General features: G+C 61.5%; 3 protein-coding genes and 1 non-coding gene across 6 annotated transcripts in view; 3 read left to right on the forward strand and 1 right to left on the reverse strand.

Annotated features, from left to right (window-relative positions):
• CACNB3 (calcium voltage-gated channel auxiliary subunit beta 3) overlaps nt 1-24,984 on the reverse strand; it is a 127,407-nt gene that overhangs the window by 30,286 nt on the left and 72,137 nt on the right. The gene's annotated exons all lie outside the window — the stretch shown is intronic.
• On the forward strand, nt 1,320-15,411 carry KANSL2 (KAT8 regulatory NSL complex subunit 2). The gene is made up of 10 exons (XM_069879486.1): nt 1,320-1,343; nt 2,470-2,728; nt 3,695-3,873; nt 4,434-4,548; nt 5,274-5,441; nt 6,549-6,711; nt 7,808-7,904; nt 11,121-11,374; nt 13,393-13,611; nt 14,515-15,411. Exons 2-10 carry the CDS (start codon nt 2,478-2,480, stop codon nt 14,617-14,619), a joined length of 1,551 nt encoding a protein of 516 aa, XP_069735587.1. The 5' UTR covers nt 1,320-1,343; nt 2,470-2,477; the 3' UTR covers nt 14,620-15,411.
• LOC138732916 (small nucleolar RNA SNORA2/SNORA34 family) lies at nt 7,966-8,094 on the forward strand. Its single transcript, XR_011339336.1, has one exon. It is a non-coding gene; the product is annotated as a small nucleolar RNA SNORA2/SNORA34 family (small nucleolar RNA).
• Nucleotides 16,094-24,926, forward strand: NCKAP5L (NCK associated protein 5 like). 3 transcript variants are annotated; one of them, XM_069879451.1, is made up of 12 exons: nt 16,094-16,135; nt 19,222-19,465; nt 19,925-19,993; nt 20,120-20,158; nt 20,322-20,441; nt 20,543-20,650; nt 21,399-23,134; nt 23,313-23,466; nt 23,542-23,620; nt 23,699-23,995; nt 24,125-24,264; nt 24,490-24,926. In XM_069879451.1, exons 2-12 carry the CDS (start codon nt 19,364-19,366, stop codon nt 24,724-24,726), a joined length of 3,081 nt encoding a protein of 1,026 aa, XP_069735552.1. In that variant the 5' UTR covers nt 16,094-16,135; nt 19,222-19,363; the 3' UTR covers nt 24,727-24,926. The 3 variants fall into 3 exon arrangements, with proteins under 3 accessions (XP_069735552.1, XP_069735554.1, XP_069735553.1); XM_069879453.1 differs by having other exon boundaries at nt 23,702-23,995; XM_069879452.1 differs by lacking the exon at nt 16,094-16,135 and adding an exon at nt 18,572-18,737.

Below are 24,984 nucleotides of genomic sequence, written 5' to 3' on the forward strand. Positions count from 1 at the left end.
TGACTTCGGCTTCCCTCAGCTCCTTTTGAAGCCAGCTGCTCCCGGGATGTTTGGCGTTGCATTGAATCGCTTGCTCTCCCCTTTCCGTTAATCACCAGAGAGTGATGTCTGCCTACAGCCATCATGGGAAACTGAGGTAGAGCCAGAGGGGAGTTGGGGGTTCCTGGTGCTGTGGGATGGAACTGGTATTGCTGGGGCCACTGGGAGCTCCTGCTTGCCTGGAACTGCACCGCAACCGGCCCTGCTGCCCCAACGTGTGCACTGGAGAAGTGGCCTCTGCAAACCTCATGAGGTTCAACAAGGGCAAGGTCCTAGACCTGGGTCAGGGCAATCCCCAATTTCAGTACAGGATGGGGGATGACGTGATTGAGAGCTGCCCTGCTCAGAAGGACTTGGGGTGCTGGTCGATGAGAAGCTTGACATGACCCACGATGTGCTCTCGCAGCCCAGAAACGGTGTCCTGGGCTGCATCAAAAGCAGCATAGGGGAAGGGAAGTGATTCTGCCCCTCTGTGCCTCTCTTGTGAGACCTCAGCTGGAGTATTGTGCCTGGTTCTGGACTCCTCAACATAAGAAGGAGATGGAGCTGTTGGAACAGGCCCAGAGGAGGCTACAAAGATGATCTGAGGACAGGCTGGGAGCGTTGGGCTTGAGCCTGAGGAAGAAGAGGCTCCAAGGAGATCTTACAGTGACCTTCCAGTACCTGAAGGGGCTCCAAGAAAGCTGGAGAGGGGCTGTTCACAAAGGTGTGTAGTCATAGGACAAAGGGCAATGGGTATAAACTGGAGAGGGGCAGATTTAGACTAGACATAAGGAGAAATTTCTTCACTATATGAGAGTTGAGAGGCCCTGGAACAGGCAGGCTGCCCAGAGCAGTGGTGGTTGCCCCACCCCTGGAGGAGTTCATGGCCAGGTTGGATATGCCTTGGGGCCCCTGATCCCGTGGGAGGTGTCCCTGCCCCTGGCAGGAGTGGGACTGGATGATCCCTGAGGTCCTTTCCAACCCAAACTCGTCTCCGATCTTTTCCCGCCACGCCGCCGGGGGGGCGGGGCTGCCCCGCGGAGTGACAGCGGCCTCAGCCAATCACGGCCTGGACCCACCGCCAAGCCTTTAGCGGACTGGCTGCCGCGCTGACCAATCACACACAATCCCCGCCCCCGCCCCTGATTGGCAGCTGAGCTGACCCATCGCGTCACTAACCCGGCCACAGGCGCTGATTGACGTCCGGCCCGACCAATGAAGCTTTGGCCTCCCCTTTTCCCGCCGCGGATTGGCTGTCGCGCCGGCCAATGAGGAGGCGGGGCGGGCGCGCGGCGCCGGCGGCAGGGAAGCCGTGCAGCGAGGTAAGATGGCGGCTGCGGCGCCCGCGCGGAGTGGAGCCCTTTGAGCGCTTCACTGCCGCCTTTCCGCGTTCTCACGGGGCTCCTCCGCCCCGCCTCGCCCGGGGGGAGTCGGGCCCCGCCCCGTTTTTCCGCTCCGGCAGCGCTGCCCGGGCCTCGCTGGGGAGCGCCCCACACGCGCGCCGCCCGCGGACAAAATGGCGGCGCCGGGGCGTGGGGGGGGGGGGGGGGGGGGAACGGGAGCGAGTGCGCGTGCGCGGGGGGCGGCGGAGCACGTGGGGGGCACCGGGAGGCAGGGGACTGGCGTGTGTGACCACCGGCATGTAGGGGATGGGCACCGGCAGCAGGAACGGGGAACCGGGATGTGTGGGATGGGCACCGGCAGCAGGAACGGGGAACTGGGATGTGTGGGATGGGCACCGGGAGCAGGAACGGGGAACCGGGGGCCCGGGTGAGCACGGAAGCACAGGTGGGTACCAGGAGCACGGATGCGCATCAGAGTGCAGGAGCGGCACGGGTGAACACCGGGAACAGGAGCTGGGGACGGGCACCCGGAGCGCGGGAGGAGCACTGGGATGCAGCAGGTGGACACCGGGATCGTGGAGGGGGCACTGGGCAAGGTCAGGCAGGAGTGTGAGACAAGCGCATGGGTTATGGATGAGTCCTAGGGGCATGGGATAGGTTCCGGGAGGGTTGTAGGGTACAGGCACCAGGGACACAGATGAGCACTGGGATCCATGGGATTGGCACTGGGTGCAGGAACTGTCAGAGGGAGCATGGATGAGGACCCAGGAGCACAGCTGGAGTGGTTTTAAGCTGAAAGAAGAGGGGAAATTGAGATGAGATCTTGGGCACATCTTTTGCTGTGAGGGTGGGGAGGCCCTGGCCCAGGTTGCCCAGAGCAGTGGTGGCTGCCCCATCCCTGGAAGGGTTCAAGGACAGGTTGGATGGGGCTTGGAGACCCCTGATCCCATAGGAGGTGTCCCTGTCAAGGGCTGAGACTGGCTGGGCTTTGAGGTCCCTTCCAACCCGTCCCTTTCAGGTATTCTGTGATGTTCACAGGCGCTGCTTTTCCTTTTAATCAGCAGTTTGTTTTGTTTCATTTAACTGCTGTATTTGTCTCGAGCAGGTGTTGGCATGAACAGAATCCGGATCCATGTTCTGCCGTCCAGCCGAGGCCGCCTCACGCCTGTGCCACGGCTGCAAGAGCCTCTGTCCTGCGCCTTCACCCAGCGCCAGTGCTCCCAGCCACGCCTGGAGGGGCAGGAGTTCTGCATCAAGCACATCCTTGAAGACCGGAGTGCCCCGTTCAAGCAGTGCAGCTACATTTCAACAAAGAATGGAAGGCGATGTCCGAATGCTGCGCCCAAACCGGAGAAAAAGGATGGGTGAGTGCCTCTGTGTCCTTGTGCTCTGGTTCTGCGTGGTGCAGAATCAAAGAATCGTAGAATCCTGGAATGAGTTGGGTTGTAAGGGACCTCAAAGCCCATGCAGTTCCAACGCCTGTCTCATCCAACCTGGCCTTAGATACCTCCAGGGATGGGACAGCCACCACTTCTCTGGGCAACCTGTGCAAAACGAAGAATTTCTTTCTAAGATCTCATCTCAATCTCCCCACTTCCAGCACAAAACCGTTCCTCCATGTCCTCTCCCTGCACTCCCTGATCAAGAGCCCCTCCCCAGCTTTCCTAGGGCCCTTTTCTGTACTGGAAGTTGCTCTAAGGTCTCCCTGGAGCCTTCTCTTCTCCAGGCTGAACACTGCAATTCTCTCAGCCTGTCTTTGTACAGGAGGTGTTCCAGCCCTTTGGTCATCTTCGTAAACACCTCTGGACTCACTCCAACAGATCCATGTCCTTCCTGTGTTGAGGACTCCAGAACTGAATGCAGGGCTCCAGGTGGGGTCTGGGCTGTCTGATTCACCTGCTGTGCTTCAGACAAGCAGCTGCCTTTTCCTGAATTTTCTTTAAGCATGGAAAAGGCTCTGCTTGCTGGACTCTGTGGATTCATCTCAGTCCTGCAGGACTGCCGGGCCATCAGAAGGTGGCTGCAGTGATCAAGGGCCATCATACGAGCTGTGAGTGCGCCCACACTGTGCTGCAGCCCTGCTCAGCCCGGGAAATTCAGCTCACTGCTCGTAGTCCTTATGGTTAATCCTCAGCACAGACACTCTGGCTGCCTGTTTTGTGGAGCTGGTGACCTGGTTGTGCTCCTGGCAGTTTAGAGTGGTAGCTGTGGTCATGTTTGTGGAGGGGGTGTGCTTTCCTGGTGCCAGGGAACGTTTCTCACTGCATTGCTTGTTTGTTTTGCTGACTGAGGGCTCAGAGTCATAACAAGGTTGTGATTTCTTCCCGCAGCACATCATTCTGTGCTGAGCACGCCCGTCGGAATGCGCTGGCGCTCCAAGCTCAGATGAAGAAGCCCAATCCTGGACCTGCAAGTGAAACTCTTCTTTGCCAGCTTAGTTCTTACGCTAAAACAGAGCTGGGCTCCCAGACTGCCGAGAGCAGCCGCAGTGAAGCCAGTCGTATCCTCGGTAAGAAATTGAAAGTGAAAAGTAGTGAGAGAGGACCTGGACTTCTCTGTTTTGTGTGGAAATGCCAAGAATATCACTTAAATCCAGTATGAAAGAGATTCCATGGGTTTGTGGGTAGCAGATCACATTCTGCTCGCTCTGGCGTGCCCTGTTTGCTGCTGAATGTCACACCACCAGACCAAAACCCTGCCAGATTACTTCCCTTGCATTCGCAGAGTGGAAGTGCTGCTGGATTCCCTCTCTGCTGGGTCAGTCTCTAGTGGTGTCTGTCCATCCCCATCTTGTAGGGTTGCTCCGTGGGGGCAGCCAGCAGTTCGTGGTCCCTAGGAGGGCAGGAGCTTTCCCCCTCAGGAGCTCTGTGTGGTGGCTTTTGTCTTGTTCCGTGTCCCTTGCTCGCACTGTGCTGGGGAGAAGTTTCTCTTGACATGAGGCAGAGCTGCTTTGCTTCCTTGTGGCTGTGGAGCTGAGCTCCTGGAATCCCTCTCTGTCCTCACTGCTGGAGCAGTGAGTTTTGGGGTGCAGGGCAGTATCCTATCACTCCAGGTGATATCTCTTTCCAGATGAGGACAGCTGGAGCGATGGCGAGCAGGACCCTATCACAGTGGACCAGACATGGCGAGGGGACCCAGACAGCGAGGCCGACAGCATCGATAGCGACCAGGAGGATCCCTTGAAGTAAGTTGGATGCTGCTGGATGCGTGCAGAGTGTTTTGAGCTCTGTCTGGTACCAGGGGAGATGGCATTTCTATTGGAGAGGTGATGTTATCAATGGTGTTACAGTTAGAATTTGTGCCTTGTCTGGGTGTGAATGATTACAAGTCTGGGAGAAGCTCAGTGTGAGTTGGCAATGTGCTCTCGCAGCCCAGAAAGCCAAACCATTTCCTGAGCTGCGTCCAAAGCCATAGGACCAGCAGGGAGTGAGGGAATTGTGACTCTCTGCTCCACCCTGGTGAGACACCACCCGGAGCCTTGTGTCCAGTTCTGGAGTCCTCAACACAGGAAGGACATGGATCTGTTGGAGCAAATCCAGCGGTGGCCACAGAGGTGATCCAAGGGCTGGAGAACCTCCTGTATGAGGACAGGCTGAAAGAGTTGGGGTTGTTCAGCCTGGAGAAGAGAAGGCTCGGAAGAGACCTTAGAGCAGCTTCCAGGACTGAAAGGGGCTCCAGGAAAGCTGGGGGTGGGCTCTTTGTAAAGGAGTGCAGGGAGGGGATGAGAGGGAGGGGTTTTAAGAAGCAAGAGGGGAGATTGAGATGAATTGATTCAGTATTTCTGCTCATCCCCCATTGATCTGTCCAGTCCAGCCCGGCTCAGCACACACTTCCGATAACATCCATTTGGTCAGAGCAGCCTCGAGGGATCCTTGGAAACCTCACCCCATTTCTGTGGGTGTTTTTCAGGCACGCGGGCGTGTACACAGCTGAGGAAGTGGCTTTGATCATGCGAGAGAAGCTGATACGCCTGCAGTCTCTTTACATTGACCAGTTCAAACGTCTCCAACACTTACTAAAGGAGAAGAAACGTCGGTACCTGCACAGCCGCAAGGGCGAGCACGAAGCCATAGGCAAGTATGGGGCCAGGCAGTCATCAGGCTGGACTCACCCTGCAAGGGTGCAGTACTTCTCCGTAACACATGCACATTAAAACACTCTACATTAAAAAAACCTAGTTTGTTTTTTTTCCCTGTTAGAAGCAGATTTCAGAGCCGCACAGTCTTGGTAAGGGTGAAAATCGCTGTAGGAGTCAAACTTGGTTTGAGAAGGTATTTTTGTGTCTGGCCTCCTGCCCAGAGATTGGTATTGTCTGGGTTAGAAAGAGTTGCAGGGTTTCCTTGGTCTTCAAAGTTAGCAGCGTCATCAGGAAATGAGGCTACAAAGTGAATTCTGAGACAAAAGTTCTTTTTTTGTGGGGGATTTCCTGTTTTTAGTTTTATGAACAACAACATTTATTCATCTCTATGGCCCGTCCATGTTGGCCGAGGTTTCTTGCAGCGTAATGATGCATTCCTGCTTAGCACGAGTGCAGCTTTCCCTTGCAAAAGCATTTCTGCTTTGCTTGGAATCCTCTGTACGGCATACACGGAGGCAGTAATTTGTGGTTCAGCAGAGGCAGAGCCGTGCTGTGCAGCTGATGGCGAGGACTGCAGTGGGCAGAACGCAGTGCCTAGTGCAGTCTTAGAATAGCTCGTCCTGGAAGATGGCCTCGGGCAGCTCCGTCTCCGGTAAAAATAACTGCAAGTTTGGTACATAACAATTTTGTAGAGCTCTTTTTAGGAAACGCATGATAAAAAAGCACATCCCGAGTGTTGCCCTTTAATTACAGCCGGGAGCACGTACGGGAAGCTTCCAGAACTCGCACAGGAGCGAGGTGGTGTTTGGCAACTTCAGTTTTGCCTGCGGGAATCATGATAGACTTTGCAGAGGCCAGATGGTTTTAAAACCGCTCTGTCAGCCCAAGTGCAGCTGATGCACACGGGGAAGTTGGGAGAAAAGTCGGGATGGAATCTGCTTTGTCAGCTTCTTTTGTAAGTGAGAGACATTCCTGTTCATACCCGCAGCCCTGCGTGATGATGTAGATGCTGTTAAAGCCGTTGGAGCTCTCAACTGTGGGTTTTGGACAGTCCGGTGGCCATCAGGGTGGTGGTTTCTGAGCCCTCTCTTGCTCCCCGCAGGCAGCAGCCTCCTGACGGGCCCAGAGGGACTGATGGCCAAGGAACGGGAAAACCTGAAACGCCTCAAGTGTCTGCGCCGGTACCGGCAGCGCTACGGCGTGGAGGCCCTGCTGCACCGGCAGCTGAAGGAGCGCAGGATGCTGGCGACGGACGGTGCTGCCCAGCAGGTACGGCCAGTGCCTTGGGGTTGGCATTACAGCCTTGCTGGGAAGAGGAGTCTCTCCTCTCTTCCTGGGAGCAATCCTAGGCCAGGTCTGCTCTGGCCCTGCTGGATTGTCCCTTTGTGCCAGGATGTAAAGAGTGGGGAGAGTCCCACAGCCCTGTGCTGCAACGCCTCCTGAGGACAGGCTGAAAGAGTTGGGGTTATTCAGCCTGGAGAAGAGAAGGCTCCAGGGAGACCTTAGAGCAGTTTGCAGTGTGAGAAGGGGCTCCATGAGAGCAAGGGAGGGGCTCTTCATCAGGGGGGGCAGGGAGAGGATGAGGGGAAATGGTTTTGAGCTGAACGAGGGGAGATTGAGATGAGGTCTTGGGCTCTGGTTTCCCAGAGCAGTGGTGGCTGCCCCATCCCTGGAGGGGTTCAAGGCCAGGTTGGATGGGGCTTGGAGCCTCTGATCCAGTGGGAAGTGTCCTCACCCATGGGACTGGCTGGGCTTTGAGGCGCCTTCCAACCTAAACCATCCCAGGATTTCATGATCTGGTCTGGGCCGGCGCCCTCAGCATCCACACCTTGGAGTTCCTGGAGTTGTTCTTGATAGGCAAAACTGAATTTTGGGTTGGAGAGTTTTCCCTGTCGAAGGGGAAGGCTCAGCACGAGGCGACCAGGCTTCTGCCAGTGGAAAACATGTGGAAAAAAACTTGTAGTGCTGAGACCCTGATTGGTCCTGAGCCTGTGGGACCTCCAAGGCTTCTTGCACCACCCATGACACTGAATTTGAAGCTGTGTGCAGCCATTTCTTTGTAACCACTTTGAATTTGAAGTGTTCTCTTAACGAACTTCTGATAAGCCTGAGAGAGCTCATTCTTTGAGCTGTGCTTCCAAGGAGGTGGTCTTTGTGTTGAAGTGGAGCTGGGCTTTATTATGTTGTCTCTCTTTAATGAAAGCTTGATGTGGAAGGACCTGATGAGGAGTAGGGCTCTGCTGGAGTGCAGTGGGTGTGGTTTTGGCGTGTTTGGAAGGCAGGATGCGAGTGTCGTACAGCCAAGGGTGTTTCTCGGGCATGGAGCTGGCAACAGAGTGTGGATCTGAGCTCTTCTGTCTTGCAGGCGCACACAACTCGCTCCAGCCAGAGGTGCTTGGCCTTTGTTGATGACATCCGCTGCTCCAACCAGTCCCTCCCGATGACCCGGCACTGCCTTATGCGTATCCTTCGACCCATTTGGGCTGCGCTTCTGACCGTTTGAAGTGTGTCGGATCCTCCTTTCTGGCCCTGAATCAAGGCCATCGGTTTGCTGTAGCCGTTGGTTTCAAACAGGAGCCCAAAGGAAACGTCTCCCGGTCTGTTGGCGCTCCCGTCCCCATGGAATGGCCAATTCGTTTGGGAGTGACAAAAAGCTGGCCTTGTCCTCCCCTCTGCCTGGGCAGACGCTGCTGTAGCGGTTCTGTGGAGCGCTGGCCAATCCAAGCATCCAAACAAGGTGGCCAGTTCACTTGGAAGCGACCATGGAAGCTCACAAGGTCCAAACGAGACATGAGCCGGATTCAGGATGTGTGAAAGAGGGGTAGGAGCAAGTCTGTTCTTGGTTTGGCTGCGGGTGTTGAGTGCCAGTAGGCATCCTGAGCAGGATCTGTGAGTCCTGCTGGGAGGGAAGCTGGTAGGAAAGGGTGGCTCCCTGCTGAAGGATGTGCTTGGTGATTTTTGGGAGGATCTTGGAGCCCTGTGTTCAGTTCTGGAGTCCTCAGCACAGGATGGACATGGATCTGTTGAACCAAGTCCAGAGGAGGCCATGGAGATGATTGAGGGCTGGAGCGCCTCCCATATGAGGACAGGCTGAGGGAGTTGCAGTGTTCAGCCTGGAGAAGGCTCCAGGGGAACCTTGGAGCAGCTTCCAGCACTGAAAGGGGCTCCAGGAAAGCTGGAGAGGGGCTTTTGATCAGGGAGGGCAGGGATAGAATGAGGGGGAGTGGTTTTGAGCTGAAAGAGGGGAGGTTGAGGTGAGATCTTAAGAAGAAACATTTTGCTGTGAGGGCGGGGAAGCCCTGCCCCGGGTTGGCCAGAGCAGTGGTGGCTGCCCCATCCCTGGAGGTGTTCGAGGCCCTGCTGGATGGGACTCAGAGCAACCGGATCCAGTGGGAGGTGTCTCTGCCCATGGCAGTGATGGAACTGGGTGGTGCTTTGAGGTCCCTTCCAACCCGAACCGCTCCAAGGTTCCATGATCTGAATTGAGGGAGCAGTTCCTTGCCGTGTTTTTAGCTGCCATGGCCCAGCTCCATCTCCTTTTACTCCTTAAAAGCTTTGCACACGTGTGTGTGTGAGCAGCCTTGAGCTGTCCAACCTCAAACAGCCTTGGCTTTTCTAGGGCCAGCTCTGAAATTCCCACCGGGATCCCCCCTGCTCAGGGATCGCTGCTCCAACATGCGATCCACCAACCAAGCGGATCCACCAACCAAGCGGATCCACACGTGTGTTCGTGCTCCTCTTGTCCAAGTGGGTAGGTTTGGATAGTGTTGGAGCTGCATTAGCTGCTGTTGCTGGGCTGAGTCGGGAGAAGCCTGGGTCCCAGAGCAGAGCTGGCAGCCCGGGGAGGATGAGCTCTTTGTTTGAGCTCTTGGTTGTGTTTTGCTATTGAAGTTGGCAGAGTCTCTGTGCAGGGAGCAGCCTAGAGAGCAGGAAGCTGCCTTTTGTTTCTCTCTAGCGACCATCTACTTCAAAATAAAGGCAGAAGAATCACCTCTAAAGCACTCAGAGCCAGTTGCTGTTGGCAGCTGGCTCACTGGGAGAGGAGCAGGGCAAGGAGGGAATGGAAGAAGCAAGGTCTGATCACCTTATGTCGCAGCCGTGAGCTGGCTTTCACTGACACAAACAAGGTTTTACTTTGCCAATAACATCTGCAGCCCATGCTGCTCTGTATCTTGTCGAAGGCTCTTGGGCTTTGTTTGCTTTTTAGGAGCCGGATTGTTTGCCACGGTGCATTAAAGGGACCGAATCCAGCTGGGCTGCTGGGCTCCAGGTGGAGTGTGTGATGTTGTCAGCTTGGCAGTTGGTGCTTTTTGGCTACTGATAAAGTCAGCGCTTGAACTGGGAGTCCTTCAGGGAGATAAAAATGTGGCTTCCCCACCCAGCTGTTCATACTGAGGCGCTTCCCTTGAGGCTCTGCAGGGTGAGGCTCCCCACAGCCTTCCAGGAATCCTATCATGGAATCATTGAGTTTGGAAAAGCCCTCTAAACTCACCCAGTCCAACCGTCAGCCCAGCCCCACCGTGCTGACTAAACCATGTCCTGAAGCTCCACATCTACACAGTTTCTGAACCCCTCTGCCACTGCCCTGGGCAGACTCTGCCAGTGCTTCACCACTCTGCCAGTAAAGGCATTTTTCTCAATATCCAATCTAAACCTCTCCTAGCACAACTTGAGGCCATTTTCTCTCGTCCCTTCCCTTGTTCCTTGGGAGAAGAGGCCAACGTCCACTTTGCTGCAGCCTCCTTTCAGGGAGTGTCAGGTATCTGCACGTTCACAGCTGCCTCGGAGCAGGGAGGAGAGGAGGAAAGGATAGATCTGAAACTTAAATGGCTTCAGAAACTGGGTTAAACTTGGTGCCTTTTGCCAGTTTGTGTAGGTTTGGGGTTTTTCTTGGCTGCCCTGTGTGAAGAGGAAACGGTGATCAGAACCCTGCCAAGGTCAGCAGCAGCCAGGCGGTTGGGTGGGTGGGTTTGGTATTCAGGTATCTGACCCGAAAGCCTTGGTCTGCATCTATCGTCCGCTTTGACCTCAGCCCCAGGTTGTCACCGTTTCAGGGCTGTCAGCAAAGTATTTGTGGAATCACTCCTGCAGGCTTGGTGTTGGGTCCAGGCTGGCTGTTGTTCCCCGGGGCTTCTGGAAGAGGGTGGATTTGTGTCTGTGGCTTCTCTCTGCGAGTTCAGTGTGATCGGAGTGGAGTTTCTGTTTGTGATTAAAGGCAGGAAATCCCATTTACACCTCGAGCAGGAATAGGTTTTCCATTGGGAAGGAAAATGTACTGTGAAGACAGAAATACCGGAACAAAACTCCTGGCTGTGGAGAAAGCACTGTGTGTGCTTGCATCTCTGCTGTGTGTTCCACGTTGAGGCTTGGACGGGTGCTTTTCAAATGGGCGTAAGCCTGTGTTTGGAATCCCTTCCATCCAAGGATCAGCAAGTGCTTTACAGGGATCCAGCTGCATCTCCCAGCCCCCACTGGGAGTCTGTGCCTGTTGTCCCCATTTCCCATCGTGCAAGTAATGTGGCCCAGATCGCCAGGCAGTTGGGATGCGACTCTGGAATCTGGGCCTTGAGGAAGAATGAGGGGATTTTACGCTATTGGGTGGATGGGTAACATTTCTGTCTCTGGATGTGTCTGTAGCTTGGCTGCTATGCCCGTTTTCCTTGACCATACGTTCCCAGACATCTGTCAGGACACGAACCAGACGCTGTTCAAACCCTGCCAAGGCTCCGAGGAGGTGCCCTGCAACAAACCCGTTCCCGTCAGCCTCTCTGAGGATCCCTGCTGCCCGCTGCACCTCCGCTTGCCTCCACAGATGTACGTACCCGAGCAGGTCCTTGCTGTCCCTGAGGAGCTGGAAGCTGCTCCCACCGACCTCTACTTGAGCGCTGCTGAGCTCCAGCCCACGGAGAGCTTGCCCCTGGAGTTCAGCGATGTAAGTCGGAGTGGTGTGCGCTGCAGACCATGGCGTGCATGCAAGCTGCCCTGCAGGAAAACGTCCCCTGGATGATGCTCATTCCATTGTGTGCCATGAAGCCACACTGAGATACCCGGGAAGCACGTGGTAGAGCGGCTGCTCCCCACGTGGAGTTGGGCTCCAGGAAAGCTGGGGAGGGTTCTTAATCAGGGAGTGCAGGGAGAGGACAAGGAGGAACAGTTTTGAGCTGAAAGAGGGGAGATTGAGATGAGATCTTGGGGAGAAATTCTTCATGATCAGGAGTTTGCACAGGTTGCCCAGAGAAGTGGTGGCTGCCCCATCCCTGGAGGTGCTGAAGGCCAGGTTGGGTGGGACTTGGAGCCCCTGATCCAGTGGGAGGTGTCCCTGCCCATGGCAGGGGTGGGACTGGCTGGGCTTTGAGTTCCCTCTCAACCCAAAGCATTCCATGGTCCAGTGATTCTGTAGTAGGAAAGCACATGGGCATCGTGTAAAGCCCCTGCCTTGCAGCACAGACAGCCTGGAATTGGTTTTATTCTCGCTGGCTCAGAGAAGCAGAGTCTCTTGAGGAATATTCAGGAATGCAAAAGGTTTGGGATGAGTTTGTTTCTGCAGGGTTGGTGACCGCTCCTTCCGAAGGGCTGTGTGCTCATTTAAATCCCTATTTAGGGGCTTTTTAAAAAGAGGATTTCCTCCCCCTTCTTTCCCATGAGGAATCCATGAGGATTTTAATCCCCAGATTATTATGATGTCAGCACTTATGTTAAGCCTGCGTGCCTAAAATCCTCTGGGATTGGTTTTGTGACCATTTGGAGCTGCTCTCTGGACCAGGGGCTGCTGCCTTCAGTGTTTGGATGCTCCTGAGATTCTTGAGCACCGCTGTTAGGATGCAAATCCCACCACCACCTTGGAGTTTGCTGCTGGAGGAGGGATTGCCAGCAGCGATTAACACGGGAGAGGCTGTGGGGTCAGGCTGAGCCCAGGTAGGGGGAATGCTCTTCCTCCCTTCAGTGGGCGTTGCAGCAGATCCTAGCCCTCCTTTCCATGCTCTGGAACCACCCTTTGTGGGAGAGGTAGGTTTTCAGGTCAGAAATGAAAACCAGAGCTGTTCCCTTCCCTCAGCTTGACTTTCCGAGGGTCCTCAGCCCTGCACAGAAATTTGGGGGCTCCAGGCAAGACCCAGGGCGCCTTGTTTCTGCGTCTTCTCCCAGTCTGGGATGCTGGGTGCCTCACTACTCTCCCATACCCCAATCCATACCCTAGGGACTTCGTTCCTGCCCCGTATCCCGATCTGTGCCTGGATGTGACTGCAGGCTCCCTGTGCGAGCTCTGTGTCCTCAGCTCAGAGGCTTGTGGAGCTCCAACAGTGTTACGGCTGTGCAGGGCATCTGTGTTGTGTCTGGCATCACCCTGGGCTCATAGCGTGCCCTGCATGAATTGCAGACACCTCGCCAGGATGTCAAACGCCCTCCAGAGCCAAAACAAATCCCATCTTCTAACGGCAGCCTCGCAGGAATCCCAGCCTCTTGCCACAGCAGGGTTGTCCATGCCCACAGCAGCGAGCCAGGGTGATGGAAGAGGAAGCCAGAGATGTTAGGGCAAACAAAGGGCGTTGTGTGAAACCCTAGGAGAGGGCTGGCAGCTCTGGCTGCCCCAAGGAAGGCAGGATGGGATGGATTCTTTTACATCCCTCCTGGCTGCAGCAGGGGTGCATCCAGTGCAACGCGTCTCACTGGGCTCCAGACCTTGCACCCTACACCTTGATTATGGTGGGAGTGCAGCTGCCAGCCTAGACCCTGACGTTCCTGGAGGAGGTTCCTGGTGCGTTCCTGGCTCCCAAGGCTTGAGGATCGCAGTGGCACAGTGCCCACTGCTCTGTCTTTCTCCTCCCATGCCTGTAAAACTGAGGAGCAGCCTGCTCCTCACTCCTGCCCCACTGCTGAGGGTTCGAGAAGGGCTATGAGCATTCCCACTACCCCGTCCTCTGCCTGAGCCTCTCCTGGTGTTTTCTCTCCTAGGACCTGGACGTGGTGGGCGATGGAATGCAGTGTCCTCCGTCCCCGCTGCTCTTTGACCCGTCTGTGGCCCTCGATCCATCCCTCCGAGATGTCGCTGAGGCTGCCATAGACATCCTGGCCCTGGAGGAACCTTCCCACCCATCCCTCCCAACGCAAGTGTCGTCGGCAGATGGAGGGAGCTCCCTGGCTGCGGAGCCGGTGGCTGAGCTGCCCGCACAGGTACAGCCGGAACAACACCGGCAGCTCCCAGCACCACACAGTCCCCGCAGCACTGGGAGATGAGCCTTCATCCAGGGAAGTTGTAGCTGCCTCATCCCTGGAGGTGTTCAAGGCCGGGTTGGATGGGCCTTAAGGCAGCCTGATCTAGTGGGAGATGCCCCTGCCCGTGGCAGGGGGGTTGGAACTACATCATCTTTAACGTCTCTTCCAACCCAAAGTGTTCTGTGATTCTATGATTGATTCATCCCCGTTTGCCCCACAGCCGGGCCCTGGGGGGTTCCTCTCCCACGCAGTGGAGCTCAGCCCATGCCTGGATGGCGTTAAGAGTGGTGAGGGAGTGGAAGCCAGCCTAATCCTGCTGGCTGTCTCTTCTCTGTGGGTGGCTCGGTGCCACCCTCTTGCTGCGCGTGGGATGGGTGTCTGGGAAGCGATGGGGATGTCTCGCAGGCTTGGCATCCCCGCTGGCTCCCATCTGGGGAGGTGAAGAGAAGCTGTCGCCTTCCGGGCAGAGTCGTTCTGACTTCCCTGCCTTAAGAGCCTCACAACTCGCTCCCTTCATGGCTCACCCAGAGCCTGGGGCCACTGATGCCATGGAGTCTTGTCTTTGGGGGTGTCCTCACCCCCTCATCCTGCATTCCTCCCAAGGAATCCTTGTGGGAACCTAGGGTTGGGATGGGGGGACCCCAATCCCGGAGCCCCCCAGGCCCTGGCTGAAGACCACCGGTTTACCGTAGCCGTTGGTTTCAAGTAGGAGCCGAGAGGAAACGCCTCCTGCTCTTGGTGCTCCCGTCCTTGTGGAACGGCTGCTTCATGTGGGAGCCACACCGAGCTGCGTGTGCCGTCGGCTCCATTGGGGCACATCGCACTGCAGCCGGCTCACCGTCCCCTTTCTGTCCCCTCCAGGATCCCACGCTGATGGCAGCGGGACAGCCGGCACCTGGCAGTGACAGGCAACCGGAAGAAGCCACCTCGGCCAACGGGAGCCTGGAGCCGGCGCCCATGAGCTGAGACCGGTTGCTGCCAGTGAATCCTCATGGTGGGACATGTATGGGAATGGTGCCCATGTCCTTGCCAACAGGGACCTGGTGTCCATGAGCTGAGCCCAGCCGCACATCGTGGCTCCTTGCTCCCAGTGAATCCTCACACTGGGATATGTGTGGGAGCAGCGCCCACGTCCTCGCCAATGGGAGCCTGGAGCTGGCGTCCGTGAGCTGAGCCCAGCCGCAGGCCGTGGCTCCGTGCGTCTGGTGAATCCTCGTAGTGGGACACGCATGGAATGGTGCCCGTGTCCTCACCAGCCTGGAGCCGGTGTCCAAGAGCTGAGTCTGGCTGTGCAGCGCAGCTTGACGCTCCTGGTGAATCCTCGCGGTGGGACATGTGGAAACGACACCCCTGAGCTGAGGTTGGCGTTGGGCTGTGGCTCTGTGCTTCTGGCAAATGCTAATGGTGGGACATGTTCGGGAATGGTGACCGTGAGCTGAGCCTGGTCTGGTGCCGTGGCTCCCCGCTCCCCGTGAATCCTCGTGGTGGGACACGCGTGGAAGCAGCACCGTTGTCCTTGCCCAGCACCGGCTCCAGCTCCTCTGCAGGCAGCAGTGCCAGAGCAGCAGGGTTGGAACCCCAGGACTGAAGATCCTGGACCCTCAGTTGTGTGGAGAAGCCGTGGGGGCTGTCGGCGCTGTGGGGCCTTTGCCATGGGGAGCAGCCGGTGCCGCTGTGGGACGTGGGGGGGGCCCCCCAGTGTTTTTGGTCTGGGGGGAGAGGTTCCCCCGCCTTATATCTCCCATAATAAAGTGATGGACGGAGTGTTCCTGTGTCCTGCGGAGGAGGAATTAAAAGGTGGGAGTGCCCTAGGGGGCTTAGGAGTGCTCTGGGGGCTTGGGGGATGTGAGGATGCCTGGAGAAGGCTGTGGGATGTCTGGGGGGAAGTTTGGGGTGCCCTGAGGAGTTTGGGGGTGCATAGGAGGTACAAGGCTGTCCAGGGGAGTGGAGCCCCTTGGTGGGGCTGTGGGGTGTCGTGGGGGTGTCGTGGGGGTGTGTGGGGTACACAAAGGGGTGGGGGGTGCTTCAGGGGGCACAGAGGTCCCTGTGGGCTTCAGGGCTGTGCTGGAGTGCCTGGAGGGGTTTGGGGGTGCATGGAGGGGATTTGGGGCTGCTCTGAGAGGTTTTGGGGTCCCCAGATGGGTGTGGGGATGCCCTAGGGGGTGCAGGGGTCCCCTGAAGCGGGGTTGGGGGGTGTGGGGGTTGCCCTGCGGGGTTTGGAGGTACCTAGGGGGGTGTGGGGCTGCTCTCGGGGGTTTCGTGGTCCCCAGAGGGATGTGGGAGTGGCATGGGGGGGTTGGGGGTGTTCTGAGGAGTTTGGGGTGCCCTGGGGGGTTCGGGTGGCTCCGGGGGGGGGATGCGGCGGCCCCGGGACTTCCCCGCCCCTCCCGGCTCCGATTGGCGGGGGGGGGGGGGGGGGGGGGGGAGGCGGAGCCGGGGCGGCCGTGACGTCATCACCGGGTCCGCCGCCGCCGCAGCCCCGGTGAGTCCGGAGAGGGGGGGGGCAGCTCCCTGCGGGCGTCGGGAGGGGGGTCCCTGTACCCACAGTGCATCCCCGGTGGTCCCCAGTGTCCCCAGCATCCCCACTGCATCCTGGCTGTCCCCGGGGTCCCCAGTGCATCCCGACTGTCCCTGCTGTGTCCCCAGTGTCCCCACTGCATCCTGGGTGTCCCCAGTGTCCCCAGTATCCCCACTGCATCCTGGCTGTCCCCAGTGCATCCTGGGTGTCCCCGGGGTCCCCAGTGCATCCCGACTGTCCCTGCTGTGTCCCCAGTATCCCCACTGCATCCTGGGTGTCCCCAGTGTCCCCACTGCATCCTGGGTGTCCCCAGTGTCCCCAGTGTCCCCACTGCATCCTGGGTGTCCCCAGTGTCCCCAGTGTCCCCACTGCATCCTGGGTGTCCCCAGTGTCCCCAGTATCCCCACTGCATCCTGGGTGTCCCCAGTGTCCCCAGTGTCCCCACTGCATCCTGGCTGTCTGCGGCGTCCCCACTGCAGCCTGCATGTCCCCATTACATCCCTGGTGTCCCCACTGCAGCCTGGCTGTCCCCGGTGTCCCCAGTGCATCCTGGCTGTCCCCGGTGTCCTCACTGCTCCCCGGGTCTCCCCAGCGTGTCCCCCAGTGTCCCCAGTGCTGTCTGTCTGTCCCCAGTGCAGCCTGCACGTCTCTGTTACATCCCCGGTGTCCCCACCGCATCCCTGCTGTGAGTCCCCGCTGTCCCCAGGCTGTCCCTGCTCCCCCAAGGCTGTTTCTCCAGCACATCCCGCGTGTCCCTGCTGCATCCCGGCTGTCCCCAGGGTGTCCCCGCTGTCCCCAGTGCATCCAGGCTGCCCCGCGAGCAGCGCAGCCCCTGCAGCTCCGTGGGGTTGGGGACACTCGGGGTGTCACCCCACATCCCTGGGCTCGCGGAGGGGGGACTTTGGTGTGGGGCAGCCCGAGGCCAGACACATTGTCCTCAGCCGCGCCGTTTGGGCACGTGGGGGGTGCCAGCGGCTGCTGCCCCTCGGCCCAGGGTGACCGAGGGGCCTGGGGAGGGGGACACGGGCTCCAGGTGCCCCAGGAAGCATCCCCGTCCCCTAGGGACACACCAGGGAGAGGCGAGAGTCTGGATGGAGCGGGGGACAGCTGGACGGGATGGCAGAGGTGGGATACACTGGGGATACTGGGGACAGACAAGAGCCTGGATGGACTAGGGGATGGTGGAGATGGAATGGGGACACTGGGACGCACCAGAGACAGGGGAGAGCCTGGATGTCTTGGGGGACAGCGAGGATGGACGGGTGACAGGCGGGATGCACTGGGGACACTGGGAAACATCAGGGACAGACGAGAGCCTGGATGGACCAGGGGATGGTGGGGACAGCTGGGGGACAGCTGGGATGCACTGGGGACAGCTGGGATGTGCTGGGGGGGCCACGGAGTGTCCTGGGGACACCAGGGACACGCACCCTTGTGTTCCCCTCCCCATGGGGACGCTGGCGCTGCCGCTGTGGGGTCCCAAGCTGGGGGAGGTGACAGCCGCACCATCTATCTGTCAGGACCCCCATCTGTCCCCGCCGGCGGGGCCTGGGGGGGCTGTGGGCTGCTCTTCCCCTCCAGACAGAGCCTCATTTCCCACCATGACGCAGCCGGAGCTGCCGGACGGGGGCCGCTTCCTGACCTGGGGGCAGCAGGAGGGGGACACGCACCCACGGCCGCCACGGGGACCCTCTGGGCCCGTGGGCTGAGGGGATGGGGACAGTGCGGGTCACGTCTGGCTGCGTGCATGGTGCTGGACGTGGGGCCGGGGTCAAGGAGCTCAGTGGGTTGGGGACAGCCAGCGCAGGGCTTGGGGGGGACACGGGGAACATCCAGCACCATCCTAGAACAAATCCCGTCCAAGGAGGGCTGAGGAGAGTTGGGGTTGTCCAGCCTGGAGAAGAGAAGGCTCCAGGGAGACCTTAGAGCAGCTTCCAGGACTGAAAGGGGCTCCAGGAAAGCTGAGGAGGGGCTCTTGATCAGGGAGGGCAGGGAGAGGATGAGCGGGAACCGTTTTGAGCTGAAAGAGGGGAGATTGAGATGAGATCTTGGGGAGAAATGTTTTGCTGTGAGGGTGGGGAGGCCCTGGCCCAGGTTGCCCAGAGCAGGGGTGGCTGCCCCATCCCTGGAGGGGTTCAAGGCCAGGCTGGATGGGGCTTGGAGCCCCTGATCCTGTGGGAGGTGGGACTGGGTGGGCTTTGAGGTCCCTTCCAACCCAAACCGTTCCAGGGTTCTAGGATCTTATGCCTGTTGCTGCACTGAGTGGGGCTGGAGATACCAGCCCTCCGGTTCTTTGCTGGGTGCATCTCCCAGGATGCCCGGTGTCTGGTACCCGGGTTCTCCCTCTCCCGGGATGCTCGGAGGCCCCGGTGCCGTCTCTCCCGGGGTGCCCGGTGCCCGGTTCTCCCTGTGCCGGGGCTCCCGGGGCCGGGGGCGGGGGTCCCTCCCGGCTCCTCCCCGGTCGCGGCGGGGGAGGTGGAGCCGGGGCCGCCGCCGCCTCCCAACAATAGCGCGGCCGGGCCGGGCCGGAGCCGCCGCCGGGGCCGGGGCCGAGCCGGGCGAGCGGGTGAGTGCGGGGGGGCCGGGCCGGGGCTCGGGGGCCGGCGGCGGGGGGAGCCCCGGGGGCCCCTCGGCACCCCCGGCGTGCGGGCACCGGCTGCGGCCCGGCCGCCGCTCCGGAGATGGAGCCGGCGGGGGGCGCTGAGCGTCCCGGTGCCCCGGGGCTGGACCCAGGGGGCTCTGTGCCCCGGCTGCCCCGGGGCCAGTGCCAGTGCTGGTCCCAGTCCCAGTCTGGGGTGCTGTGCATCCCAGTGCTGGTCCCAGTCCCAGTTCTAGGGGTGCTGTGCATCGCAGTGCTGGTCCCAATCCCAATCCCAATCCCAATCCCAATCCCAATCCCAATCCCAATCCCAATCCTGGTCCTGGGGTGCTGTGCATCCCCCCGCCCCCCCCAGATGGGTCCCAGTCCCTGGGTGCTGTGGCCGGCAGGGTTGGGGCTCAGCTCGGGGTCCCCCCAGCTCTGTCCCCACTCACCCCGTTCTGCCCCACAGGTGTCACCGTGCTGGGACGGGGCTGGGGACGCCCCGAGCGAGGCAGAGGGGTCCGGGTTGCCCAGGGCCTGGCGGGCTGGGGGGCCAGTGGCCCGGGGCTAGCGGGCCACCCGGCCGGACACGTGTCCCCCCACAGCCAGCGATGTCGGAGAGTGCGGCCAAGGCGCCCGGAGATGGGAACCCCGCGGCACTCGCTGAGACAGGCACCAGCCAGGAGCTGCTGCAGCGGCTGCGGGAGCTGGAGGTATGAGCAGGGCCACCAGGAGCTGGGACTGGTGGCCACCATGCGGACGTGGCCATGACCGCTCTGCAGCTGCAGCTAGTGCCACCAGGCAGCTGCGGCCACCAGGCAACCGTGGCCATTGGCATCATGTAGCCACTGCCACTGGGCAGATGTGGCCACCAGGAACTGGGGTGACCAGGGCAGCCGTGGCCATCAGGCAACTGTGACTGGTGCCACCAGGCAACCTGTGGCTGTGTCACTATAGCTGTGACCATTGCCTTTGGGCAGCTGTGGCCACCGTGCATCCGTGGCCACAGAGCAGGGGGTGCCACAGCGCCAGCAGCCCAGACACCAGGGTGAGGGGCAGCACCTTCTTGTCATGGGGAGGCCCCGTCCCTGCAGGGGGGGTGGCCGGTCCCCTAGGGGCCAGAGGGGGAGTCCAGGCCCCTCTGTCCCCTGAGCCATCCCCACTGTCCCCAGGCGGAGAACTCGGCCCTGGCCCAGGCCAACGAGAACCAGCGGGAGACGTACGAGCGCTGCCTGGACGAGGTACGGGACGGGGGACACACAAACATGTGGTACGGGGGGGGACACGGGGAGGACACGCATGTGCTGTGGCATGGGGGCTGTGGGGGCCCTCGGCCCCCCTACCCAGACCCCCCCTCTGCTCCCCAGGTTGCCAACCATGTGGTGCAGGCGCTGCTCAACCAGAAGGTGGGTGCTGGCGGGGATACTGGGGGTGCTGGGGGGATACTGGGGGTGCTGGGGGGATACTGGGGGTGCTGTGGGGGATACTGGGTGTGCTGGAGGTAACTGGTGGGGCTGGATGGGGACTGAGGGGGGCCCGGCTGACACCCCCAACTCCTGTCCTTCCCAGGACCTGCGCGAGGAGTGCATCAAGCTGAAGAAACGTGTTTTTGACCTGGAGCGCCAAAACCAGGCGCTGAGCGACCTCTTCCAGCAGAAGCTGCAGCTCTCGGCCGGGTCCCTGCCCCAGGTATGGCCGGGGGGCAGTTGGTGCCAAGGCTGGGGGGTCACAGGGCAGAACCTCCCGTTCACCAGCCCCAAAACTTAATCTGGGGTCTCTCCCCTCTCCAGCTGCTGCTGCAGCCGGTGCCGCTGGACGCCCCGGTGAGCCCCGTGCCGGGCTCTGCCGAGCAGCCGCCCCCCCCGTTGCCTCCCAGCCGCTGCGTCCCCCCCCCAGAGGTGGGTCCCTGTGTCACCCCCAGCTCTGCCCGCGCTGTCCCACGTCCCAAACGTGGGGCACCCCGCTTCCTAATCCTGCTGTGTCCCCAGGGCGATGGGACCCTGCTTTCCGAGGCCACCCATGGTGCCACCCTCCCCGGGCCCATGGCATCCCTGTCCCTCCTTGTCGTTGTGCCTGTGGCGTCTCCCTTGCCACCTGCCCACAGTGTCCCTGTCCCCATCCTTGCATTGTCCCCCTCTCTGGGTTCGCGGCATCCCCGTCCTTGTGCCATCGCCCTTTCCAAGCCCGTGGTGTCCCCATCCCTGCAGTGTCCCCTTCTCCGAGCTGTGGCATCCCCAGTCCTCATGCCCACGGCATTGCCCTTTCCAAGCCCACCCGCCTACGGTGTCCCTGTCCCTGCAGTGTCCCCCTCTTGGGGCTGGCGCATCCCAATCCTTGTGCTAAATGCATTGCACTTTCCACGCCCACGGTGGCCTCGTCCCCATCCCCGTGGTGTCCCCCTTCCCAGGTCCAGGGCATCCCCCTCTCCAAGCCCCTCCGCCTGCCACCTCCTTGTCCCCAAACCCCTTTGTCCCCCACGTCCCCAGCCCTTTGTGTCCCCTCCAGGCCCCGCCGCATCCCTCTCCCCATCCTTCTCCCCCCACGCTGTCCCCAGGGTGTCCCCTCTCCCACCCTTGGGGCTCAGTTCTCCCTCTCCCGGTGTCCCGGTTCTCCCTCCGGGCGCGGTGACGGTGCCCGTTCCCGCAGGTGGCCCCCCCGGTGCCCTCGAGCAGCCCTGGGCTCGGCCCCGCTGCCCCCACCTTGGACGCCCTCTCGCCGTTCTTCAAGAAGAAAGCCCAGATCCTGGAGGTCCTTCGCAAGCTGGAGGAGACGGACACGCTGCTGGGGCCCTCACCGGGCTCCCCCGGCTCCCCCGAGGCCTGCGTGGCACCGGGCTGGGCCCCCTGCGCGCTGCGGGGGCCGGGGGGCTGCCAGGGGGCCGAGGGGAGCCCCTGCTCGTCGCCGGAGGAGCCGCCGCGGGGGGCTCTGCTCAGCGCCTTGGCCGAGCGGCTCCTGCTGCGGGGGGACGGCGGGTGCCGCCGGCGCAACGGCGAAGCCCCCGGGGGCCCCCCCCGCCCACGGCGCCCCGAGCACCCCGCTTTCCTCGGGCTCTACGCCCCGAGCGAGGACAACCCCGAGGGTGGCTTCCCTTCGCTCTCGCCCGCCCTGGGGGGCTCCGACCCCTTGGGGTCCCCCCCAAAGGTGCTCAAGCTGCCGCCCCCCCCCGGGGCGCTGCGCCTCAGCCCCCAGCTCGCCCGCGCCTCCAAGATTCCGTGTCGCGGTGCCAACCCCGAAGCCTCGCTGGCGCTCAGCCGCCGCGCCTCCCCCGACACCCCTCCCGAACCCGGCTCCCCTGAGGCCCCCGCTTTCCCCGCGCCGTGCGCCTGCGATGCGAGCGAGCGGCCCCCCAACCCGCCGGGACCCCCCACCTCCAGCGGGGAGCGGGCGGCCGCCTCGCCCCCCAGCGCCCGCCGCGGCACGGGGGGCTCGGTGCCCTCGCGCCGCCCCGGTAAGAAGCCCCCCGAGCCGGGCTACTTGCCGTTCAAGGAGCGCCTGGCCGCGCTGGGCAAGCTGCGGGGGGCTGAGAGCCGCGAGCCCCCCGCGCCGGGGCGGCCGGAGCGTGGCCACGGGGCCGAGCCGCGTCCCCCACCCCGGGGCAGCTTGGGGGGCAGCCTGAAGCACCCCGAGCCGGCGCACGGGGCCGAGCCCCTCGCCCGCTGCTACTCCTCGGGTTCCATGGGCGAGCCCGGCAAGCTGGGGGGCAAGGGGCGTCCCCCCGGCGGCAGGACCCCCCCGCGCGCCCCCCCGGCCGCCCCCGCCAAGGCCGCCCGCAGCCCCCACGGCAGCCCCACCAAGCTGCCCACCAAGGCGGGCGCCGGCAAAGCCGCTGCGCCGCGTGGCGAGGAGCCCGGCAGCGCCAAGGCGGCCGGGGGCTCTCGGAAAAGCCCCGCAGCTTCGGAACCTTCCAGCACGGGGCTGCCGGCAGGTGCTGCCGCACATTCGGCTATCGAGGAGAAGGTGATGAAGGGCATCGAGGAGAACATGCTGCGGCTGCAGGGCCAGGAGCGGGCGCCGGCCGGGGAAGCCAAGGGCAAGGCGGCCGGCGGCTTGGCCAGCTGGTTCGGTTTGCGCCGCAGCAAGTTGCCGGCTTTGAGCCGTCGCGGTGACGGCGGCCGAGGCCGCGAATGGGCCGGAACGCCGGCTCCGTTACGGCGAGAGGTCAAGTTGGCCGCTCGTAAGCTGGAAGCCGAGAGCCTCAACATCTCGAAGCTGATGGAGAAGGCGGAGGATCTGCGGAAGGCGCTGCGCGAGGAGCACGCGTTCCTGCAGGGGCTGGCGCTGGACAAGGGGCGCCCGCGAGGGCCCCCCCGCGCCCCCGGCCACGTCCCGGTGATGTACCAGGAGGTGACGGCTGAGACCTTCATGCAGCAGCTCCTGGATAGGTTAGAGGGGGTCCGGGGGGGGGGGTTATGGGATGTCTGTTCCCCCCCCACCAACAGATCGGGGGGTCTAGGGGGGGTTATGGGGTGTCTGTACCCACTCTGTAGCTCCTGGACAAGTTGGGGGGATCCAGAGGAGTTGTGGGGTGTCTTTTTCCCCCTGACACCATGTTGTCCCCAGGGTGGACGGGAAGGACGTGCCCTACGAGAGCCGCCGGGAGCACAAGCGAGAGCTCTGTGACCTCCGTCGGGTCCCCCCTGACGCCAAAGACCCCCGGCTCTGCCACCCGCCCCGCAACGGCATCGTGGGGCACCTGCAGGGCCCCCCCGACAAGGTGGGGACCCCCTTACTCCCCAACTATGTGTTTTGGGGGGACTCTGTGACCACTTAGGCTCTCCCCCTGCTGCAGGTGCCCGATGTGGGGCTCCGGGACGAGCTGCCTTCGGACGAGAGCTTCTCCGAGTTGGGAACGTCACAGCTCTTCACGGGTGAGGGGGTGCTGGGATGGGGGGGACCCAGTGGGGAGCAGGGAGGGACCCCGGCACTGACACCTCCCCTCGTGCCAGCAGCCTGTGGGTCACTGACACGGACGCTGGACAGCGGGATCGGGACCTTCCCACCCCCCGATTATGGGGGAGTCCCCGCCAAAAGCACCCCCAAACCACGAGGCCGGCCTGAGCCGCTGGCCGGAGCTGTGCTGGCGCGGCCACCTGCCATCACCAAAGTGCCACGCAAGGCTCGGACGCTGGAGCGCGAGGTGCCCAGTGCGGAGGAGCTGCTGGTGGCCGGCAAACACCGCAGCACCCCAGCGTGCCACGTCCCGGCACCCCCCAGCAGCCACGGCCACCGCACGGCTCCCCAAGGTCAGTGTCCAACCCTACGGCATGCCCCGATTCTTGTGCAAGGTGCTATGGGGCTCAGGACCCACTGGGGATGCTGGGGGGCCCAGTAGGCCAGCAGTGACCCCCCCCCCCCCCCAACTTTTCCCACAGACACTGGTGACGAGGCCGGGAAGCCGCGGCGTGTCCAGCAGAGCAAGAACTGGACCTTCCCCAATGCCAAAGCCTGTGGTGCCGCAGACCCCTTCCTCTGCCCAGCCGGGGGGCTGGAGGGGCTGCACCGACCCGCCATGGTAAGGGGGCTTCGGGGGGGTCTGTGGGGCCACCCCACCAGCCCCAGGGTGGGGATTTGGCATTGGTGGGGAGTGGGGGGCACAGGGACCCCGGCCACATCCCGGTGATGTACCAGGAGGTGATGACTGAGACCTTCTGGCAGCAGCTCCTGGACAGGTCAGGGGGTCCCGGGGGGTTATTGGTGGGGAGTGGGGGGCAGAGGGGACAGCGCTCTCTCTCCCCAGGCACCCGTCTGCAGCCCGGCTGGGTGTCGGGGGGCTTCCCCAGAGGCCCCCCCACCGCTACCCCCAACCCTGAGCGCCAGCAGCAGCCGAACACCCAGCGCCTCGGACGTGGGGGACGAGGGCAGCACGGAAGCCCAGTCACGGGATGGGGGGCACGGCCCCCTGGGCTTGGAACACTCGGAATCCCTCAGCGATTCCCTCTACGACAGCCTCTCCTCCTGTGGCAGCCAGGGCTGAGCCTCCTGCCTGGCTGCGCTCACATGTCTTCCACTCCCCAGCCCGCTCCCCACTACCCCGGTTTGGGGGTGCAACTGGGGCAGGGGGGTCCCGGTGCCCCGTGCCCCCTGCCCCAGCTCTCTCCAATGGTGCTATTGCAGTGTACAGCCCCTGCCACTGGGTTTTTAACTCAATAAAGTTGCCCTTGCCCTGGTTTATTTATATACGTTCTCATGCAGCTGCTGTTGTCTCTGCCTCGGCCGCATCCTGCCCAGGGGA

Source organism: Phaenicophaeus curvirostris, chromosome 38 (genome assembly GCF_032191515.1).
Source record: "Phaenicophaeus curvirostris isolate KB17595 chromosome 38, BPBGC_Pcur_1.0, whole genome shotgun sequence".
Taxonomy (NCBI): Eukaryota; Metazoa; Chordata; class Aves; order Cuculiformes; family Cuculidae; genus Phaenicophaeus; species Phaenicophaeus curvirostris.

Excerpts from the sequence above, each read along its gene's own strand:
- KANSL2 (XM_069879486.1), top strand. The coding sequence starts at position 2,478 with ATGAACAGAATCCGGATCCATGTTCTGCCGTCCAGCCGAGGCCGCCTC. Across the intron at positions 4,549-5,273 it reads GACCAGGAGGATCCCTTGAA|GCACGCGGGCGTGTACACAG; the intron begins GTAAGTTGGATG and ends GGTGTTTTTCAG. Across the intron at positions 6,712-7,807 it reads CGGACGGTGCTGCCCAGCAG|GCGCACACAACTCGCTCCAG; the intron begins GTACGGCCAGTG and ends TCTGTCTTGCAG.
- NCKAP5L (XM_069879451.1), top strand. The coding sequence starts at position 19,364 with ATGTCGGAGAGTGCGGCCAAGGCGCCCGGAGATGGGAACCCCGCGGCA. Across the intron at positions 19,466-19,924 it reads AGCGGCTGCGGGAGCTGGAG|GCGGAGAACTCGGCCCTGGC; the intron begins GTATGAGCAGGG and ends CACTGTCCCCAG. Across the intron at positions 23,467-23,541 it reads TGCAGGGCCCCCCCGACAAG|GTGCCCGATGTGGGGCTCCG; the intron begins GTGGGGACCCCC and ends CCCCTGCTGCAG.